The sequence below is a fragment of the Nanorana parkeri genome, unplaced genomic scaffold (assembly GCF_000935625.1).
Source record: "Nanorana parkeri isolate BGI_ZX_2015 unplaced genomic scaffold, ASM93562v1 scaffold2822, whole genome shotgun sequence".
NCBI lineage: Eukaryota > Metazoa > Chordata > Amphibia > Anura > Dicroglossidae > Nanorana > Nanorana parkeri.
Genome location: NW_017309090.1, coordinates 77,405 through 85,270, shown reverse-complemented (window position 1 = coordinate 85,270; position 7,866 = coordinate 77,405). Strand labels below are relative to the sequence as shown.

General features: G+C 46.3%; 1 protein-coding gene across 1 annotated transcript in view; it reads left to right on the top strand.

Annotated features, from left to right (window-relative positions):
• The first annotated feature begins 3,719 nt into the window (after positions 1 to 3,719).
• LOC108802355 (adhesion G protein-coupled receptor E3-like) overlaps positions 3,720 to 7,866 on the top strand; it is a 33,989-nt gene continuing 29,842 nt past the window's right edge. Inside the window, exons 1-2 of the mRNA XM_018574220.1 lie at positions 3,720 to 3,822; positions 7,405 to 7,518. Coding sequence (XP_018429722.1) covers positions 3,720 to 3,822; positions 7,405 to 7,518 — 217 coding nt within the window. The remainder of the gene's footprint in view (positions 3,823 to 7,404; positions 7,519 to 7,866) is intronic.

Genomic DNA, 7,866 nt, shown 5'->3' with positions numbered 1-7,866 from the left:
AGAGAGAGAGAGAGAGAGAGAGAGAGAGAGAGAGAGAGAGAGAGTGTTCAGTTGTTTCAGAGCTATCCACAGTGTGGTCCGGTTGCTAGCCGTGTGACTCCGTTACCTGACCTTTGCTTCCTTTATTGAGTATTATCCTTTGCTGCCTGCCCTGACCTTATGCTTCGTTTGACTATGATTATTGAATTCACCTTTTTGTACCACATATTCAGAATCTGTGCCTGATTCTTCTCCTGAGTACGCTATCCCAAGCTGTGCGCCCTGGCTATTGGGCTCTGCATATCCAATTACTGACAGTGGGGTTGCTATCATGCATACCTGTGTTTGTGTTGGGAGCGCGCTTGATTGCACACCCCCAACACAGAGACCGAGTTGTAACCGACAGCTTCTGGTTTCAGACAAATGATGGGCTACCAATCATGTGGTCACTGCAATAGCCAATCGCAATGATCCCTGTGAATAGAACCCTCCCCTGTACTGTTTTTTCCCTCTGTGAGGAGATAAAGATACATTGGGGAAGAATTTATGAACTTGTTTGCGCCAACATTTTTTGTAACTACCCCAAGTTTTATCTCTGTTATGTGTCTTTTTTTAGGTGTTTTCACAACATTTACATTTTGATTTGGACTCACTGCACATGTTTTGCGACATTTTCCATTATTTCCCAGCTGCGCAGTATTTGCGTCCAGCATTTATGACACTTAAAGACCTCCAAACCGTCCCACATCCTAGAAGTCTTCCTGAGCCCTTCTTGAAGTATTGCAGAGATATATCACCTTCACTTCCTCAGGTCAGCTGAGCACTTCAGGGCTGTTCAGCTGAATTCCAGAAGGTTCCCTCCAAGCTTGGGACAACTGAGAGACAGTTTGGTGATTGGGACAATTTAGAGACAGTTTAAAGATTGGGACAATTTAGAGATAGTTTAGAGATCGGGACAATTTAAAGGCAGTTTAGAGATTGTGGCAATATAGAGACAGTTTAGAGATTGGGACAATTTTAGATACAGTTTAGATATTGGGACAATTTTAGAGACAGTTTGGAGATTGGGACAATTTTAGAGACAGTTTATGGATTGGGACAATTTAAAGACAGTTTGGAGATTGGGACAATTTAGAGACAGTTTATACACCGGGACAATTTAGAGATAGTTTGGAGATTGGGACAATTTTAGAGAAAGTTTTTTAAAGATTGGGACAATTTTAGAGAAAGTTAGAGATTGGGACAATTTAGAGACAGTTTAGAGATTGGGACAATTTAGAGACAGTTTGGAGATTGGGACAATTTAAAGTCAGTTTAGATATTGGGACAATTTTAGAGACAGTTCGGAGATTGGGACAATTTAGAAACAGTTTAGAGATCGGGACAATTTAGAAACAATTTGGAGATTGGAATAATTTTGAAACAGTTTAGAGATTGTGGCAATATTGAGACAGTTTATAGACTTGGACAATTTAAAGACAATTTAGAGACAGTTTATTCACCGGGACAATTTAGAGATAGTTTGGAGATTGGGACAATTTAGAGACAGTTTAGAGATAGGGACAATCAGGGGCTGCAGTGGTAGACTTAGTAAGTCATTCTCACAGCATATGGGAGACCAAAGTTTAAGTGTCAGTGTTTTCCTTTAGCTGTCTGTATCCTCCACTTAGCTGTTGTCAGGAACATTAAATGGGCCCCTGCTTTGGAACATTGCCTATTACAGGCACTAGTTCCAGTGTTGCATCTCCACCCTCTGCTTAGCCATTGACAAGGTACAGCTGGAGCGTCATATCTATTATTATTTACCATCAAATGAAGCCCAATGTGTCCTGGAAGAACAATGTATAATTCTCTTTGATACACGGAGCAGTTACAAAGATGCCGTGTTTCCCCGAAAATAAGACACTGTCTTATATTTTTTTTGGCTCAAACAACCACACTAGGTCTTATTTTCGGGGTAGGTCTTATTTTTTTATTTTTTTAATGTATAACAATCCAAAGTTAATGCAAATCCAAATTAAATAATCCAAAATGGCAAAGTTAAAAATAGGGTGATCAGGGCAATCAGGGGTGCCATACCTTTCCAAGAGCAATTTGGTAACCAGAATGAGCGAAGCGCACTTTCAATATCGATTCCTCACAGGCGGAGCGCATTTGGTATCACTCGGCCTGTGACAGGAGGCGGCGCTATAGAGCAAACACCGGCTCATACAGCTCTGCTCCCTGCGCTGCCGCCGCCTCGCTTCCTCCAGCGCTGGCGTCATTGGCACCGCTGATTCTCTCCCGCCGCTCTTCAGGTTCCCCCTTATGCCACCACCGGCCCTGGGAATGGTCACAACTAGGTCTTATTTTCGGGGTAGGTCTATTTTAGCAATTCCCAAAAATGGTACTAGGTCTTAATTTCGGGGTAGGTCTTATTTTCGGGGGAAACAGGGTATGTACAGTATTGCTAACACATGACAAAGTTGCAAAACTGCGTTGAGACATTCGGGTTTGTTTTTTCCTTCATCATTAAGGGGTTATAGGTAACCTTACGTATCTCTTCGTCCGATTACAGAAAGCAAAGGAAGAACTGGAACAGGCAGCTGGAAACCTCAGTCAGGCTCTCGCCAACAACAGCGTCTTCAGTGGAAATGTCCAGAGAAGTGGATTCATTACAGGGCTTCTATACAGTGTGGAAAGAGTCGTGCTCATATCATTTTTGGAGGCACCGAGAGTCCAGCATATCAACACTTCTCAACTAGGTAAGTCCCAGTGTTGGGTTTAAATGGTTGGAATATTGGGGGTCTCTTGAATAGGGACAGAGCAAGTAAAAGTTGAATCTAGTGATATAAGAAGTTGGGATTCAAGGAAATAACCCCATTTGTGCATGTTCTGTGGGAAGAAAGAAGTGCAACTCTAATGAAACCCTAAATTATTATTACTATTTATTTATTGATATCTTTGCCAGACTCAGATGGGTAAAAGAAAAAGAATAACATTGTTTGTGTGATCGGGTAACTGCGTGCAATTTGAAGAAGACATTGCTTTGTAAACTATAAATCAAGATCACATTCTCCTCCATTGCTCTGATCAGCGATGTTCAGGAATAAAGATAAGTCCTGTGTAAGCTAAAGCTGAAGGCGGAGCTTACACTGGGCTATAGACTCCTCCTGTGATAGTGCTGATTGGCCCAGCATTGTCACATGGAGTGAGTCACATGCTCTTCTATACCCAGAAGTAACGGGTATATCCTCCTGGATCCAGGTGATGAATGGAACGGTGGGTGAGCAAAGGAATGAGAAGGGTGAGTTGTTGGGGAGCATTTAATTAAAGTGTATGTCTTCTCAAAGTTTTTTCTATTTTTGGATAGCTTGGGAAAGAATTAGAACCCATGTCTGGTTTTTCCAGCTTGTATAATCGAGCCAGACGGGGCGCCGAACAAACATTTTAGGAAGGTCAAGCACGCGACTATGCCCAGAGATCCACGCGTTTACATGGCTATCACGAAGGTCAAGCAGGCAACCACGCCCATAGATCCGCATGTGCACATGGCTTTCAGAAGGGTCAAGCACGCTGCCTTGCCAAGAGATCCACGCGTTTACATGGCTATCGGAAAGGTCATGCATGCAGCTGTGCCCAGAGATCTGCGCATGTGCATGGCTATCAGGAGGGAGCAGCACACGGCCGTGCCATGATTAGATGCGTTGGGGCCATTGAGAAATAATGGTACTGCAGGGCACCTAACATTGAAACATACAATGCGGGATCGTGTGCCACACACGCTCCCGCATCACATAGATGTGAACGGAGCCTTACTGACCCTGCTGTATCCTGATCCCTCCTTGTTACTCACCCTGGCTGGTATCCTGACCTCAGCTCCTGCTTGTCCTACTTGTCCTCCTTTTACCTATGCTACCCAGTTGTTGCTTGACTCTGCTTGCCTTGAGAATAATTCTTCACCTGGTGCCTGCTAGCTTCCAGACTCTCTGGTGACCTTCTTCTGCATCTGGATTTGCTACAGGTGCCCATGCCACTCCCCGTCCAGCTATACTCTGTCCCAACTCGAGGGGAAACTGGTTAGGAGATGTGGGGGAAGCCTTCTCATCAGTGCGGACTCCGAGTACATGCTAGTCCACAAATATATTTACCTGATTCCACAAATGGTTAAAGGATAACCTAAAGCAACCAACGCGTTTCAGGGGCCAGGCAAATCCCCCGTCGTCAGATTCTCAATTAAATCTTCCGTGTCTACTCCTTTTGTATCTTTTGTAGCCCTGATGTAGGGGAATTGATTGGCCCCTGAAATGCATTGGTTGACCTGTATTATCCTTTTATCATTTGTGGAAACAATAAAATACATTTCTGGGCTCTCAAAACATTTCTTTGCCACTCCTGAGTTGATGACACATACATTTCTCAAGCAGGGTGACCGCTTTATTTGGGGAGAAGCCAGTTTTGTGGAGAGCTACTTAACCAGTGGCGTAGCAATCACCATAGCGACCCTGGCGGCCGCTATGGGGCCCGGGGCACAGTGGTTCCCGGCCAGATGCTATGCGGGCCGCCTGGGTCACTATGGGATCCTCTGCCGGTGGCTTTTACTGGCGGCTGAAGATGAACACGCCGCTGTTCAGATCACTGACAGTAATCAGTGCAGCAGCGCATTTCTCTCCACAGAGTCAATGAGAGCCAGCAGCGGCGGTGGAGCAGGCTGGACCCGGCAGTGGAGGAGGAGGTGGGACCCGTGGTCAGCAGCAGGCGGGGCCCGGTGATGAAGGAGGCAGGCCCAGCAACGGACGAGGAGGCGGGGCCCATCAACGACCGACGGAGGAGGTGGAGGACAAGTAAGGAGTGCGAACAGCCCACCTGAGGGTGACCCTGCAGAGCCCACCATAGAGAATCTATGGTGGGCTCTGCAGGTTCACCTTCCCCTGGGATCTCGAGTGGGCTCTGCAAGGGGTATAACCAGAAATCACGAGGCCCCATACAAAATTTTTCTATGGGGCCCTGTGATTTCTAGTTACACCCCTGTACTTAACCTAGGCCATTTCACCTAAACAAACACCTCTTACCTACCAGATAAGCATCTGTATCCAGCACCTCGCTCCCACCTTCACTTGATTTCTTCTGCTGTCCTGGGCTTTGCTAGACAGATTTCCCCTCACTTCCTGTCCTGCAGACAATGAATGTAAGTGACAAAAAGGGAGAAATCTGAAAAAGGGATACTTCTCCACTTCTTCGCCTTCTCCACTAAAGAATTGCATTTTTAGTTCTGTCCCTGTTGTCCTTACTTCTTGTCTTGTAAAATAATTGTCAGCAGTTCATTAATGATATAGGGGAGGGGGTGAGTAGCCATGTCTCAGTGTGTGCTGATGATACAAAAATTGGGAGGGTAATAGACACGGATTTAGACATTGTAACATTACAGGAGGACCTGGATAAACTCAGGGATGGGCAACTGTATGGCAGATGAAAGTTCAATGTCGATAAATGTAAGGTAATGCACTTTGAAGTTAAAAATAGGCAAATGGACTATACACTTATGGGTGTGCCACTAGGGAAGTTAAAAACGGAGAAGGATTTGGGGGTCATTATAGACCGCAGATTGAATAACAGCTCGCAGTGCCAGGCTGCTGTAAACAAAGCAAGCAGAGTCCTGTCATGCATTAAGAAAGGAATGTATTGCAGGGACAAGTCTATAATTTTGCCGCTTTACAGATCACTGGTTCGGCCTCAACAAGGTGAGGGGAGCAGCGTGAAGCATGTAGGGCCCAGGACAGGAGGAAGAGGTCCCGGGATGGACATTAGCGGTTACCAGGATAATAAATATCCTGGTAATCAGCGGTCACCAGGGGCCCCTTCCTCCTGTCCTGGGCCCACTCCAAGTGGCAGAACTCCTGGCATACACGCAATAGGTTGGACTTGATGGACTTATGTCTTCATTCAACCTCAAATACTATGGGGTCTATTCACTAAGCTGCCGAGGGCAGCCAAGTGAATGACCGACGAGAAGTGAAGTGAGCCGAACACTGTTCGGCTATTCACTTCAGGCTGGTACGGCTGTGTATGTAACTATGTAAGGAAGTGAGAGGAAATCTCTTTAATGGAGCCTTGTATAGCAGTAAAAACCTTGCAAGGGTTCTAACCACCCCTCATTATATCCAACACAAAATGTTTGTTTTTTTTTAAATGACATGCACTTTAAAGTGAACCTGTTGACTTTCCCTAAAAGAGCAAAGCACAGACACACTTTAAAGCCCATTTCCACCTTTGCGGAGGTATTTAAAAAAAAAAACATATGCCAGCCATGTACACCAAGTGAACATGAAGAAGGTATATGCAGTTGCTGTATATGAACACAGAAACCAGCTTTTTTGTTAGCTGTCCTCTCCAGCTCCTCATGCCTCCCTTTGAAATGTCCGGCTCCGTGCTCTGCAGGCAGTTTGTGTAAATTACATGCTGCTGTGCACAGTGGGAACCACAATAAAGGGCATGGAAAACTAAATTTCCAACAATTCTGTGCTTCCCTCATGCTCAACCTTCTCTGTGAAAACTAAGCTCTCTCTCAGCTTTTTTCACTGTTCAGATCACTGACAATATGTCAGTGATCTGTGCAGCGGCGCCTTCCTCCTCACAGCTGCTGCTGAGTCAGTGACAGCCAGCAGCTGCGGTGGGGGCGGCCGGGGCCCGGCAGCGGAGGAGGAGGTGGGGCCCGGTGGAGGAGGAGGAAGAGTCCCAGGCCGACTGCAGTGGAGGAAGAAGAGGTGGGGCCCACTGGCGACCAAGGAGGCGGGGCCCAGAGGTGGAGAAGGCTGACAGCGGATCGGGGCTGACAGGTAAGAGGTGTGCAGGGGTGTGACCGGCCCACCTGAGACCCTGCAGAACCCACCATAGAGAGTCTATGGTGGGCTCTGGAGGGTCACTCTCAGGTGGGCTGTGTGGGATCTCAAGTGGGCTCTTTAAGGGGCGTAACTAGAAATCACAGGGCCCCATACAAAATGTTTCTAATTACGCCCCTGCCCCATTCATTAATATTCATAGTGTCAATGCCCCCCAGAACAGTGCAGAGTGATCTGGAGTAGCAGGGCTGGTGTGTAGTGATCTTGTAAGGATGACTCACAGGGAGGGCGTCAGCTGCTTTACAGTCTGTACAAGACAATCCAACCCCAGTGTCCTGTGGAGGGAATTTTTTATTTGTAGGACTCAGGCCCTCTAAAAAGTCCCCCCAAAAATTAAAAAAGCCACTAATGTGAGTCATGAAAACATACATCATGATCGCACCTCTACAGTACCAGAATAAATGTTCTTCACTTACAAAGTTGGAAATGGGCTTTACGTGGAGTAACACTCAGAGTAAAAAAAAGGTAATTCATCTGAGTACACGGTCTTTTCCTGATGGTGACGCTGAGCACTCATCTCCATAATGTCACTTTTATCTATTGCCAGACATTACCATGAAGCCTTCCTATAACATCTGCACTCATGGCGTCCGGACCTTCACCCTGGTCTCAGCTGACAACATTATGGAGGTGCCCTGCAGTCTGGTGTCCGGAGACAAAGGTAATATAACATCGGAATGGATCAGTACCTGATATGATGATATAAACCAACAAAATATCCAAAGACAAAGGAGTAATGGCCGTGCTGGCGTTTGATCCAAGTCTGAACTGACATAATAATGATTTTGGGTGACTTAGGCCCCTGTTTATAGTGGAGAGCAGATGCCCATATTAGCTGGACATTGTAACATCACCAGGGCCGTCTTTAATACTGATTGGACCCTGGGCAAACAATTTCTTGCCCCCCCCCGGCCCTAACAGCAGCATACGGAAGAGGTGGGGGCAACACCAGTGGCGGACCTAAGAAACAAAGGACCCTGGTGCAAGATTTTTTGTGGGCCCCCCCCCC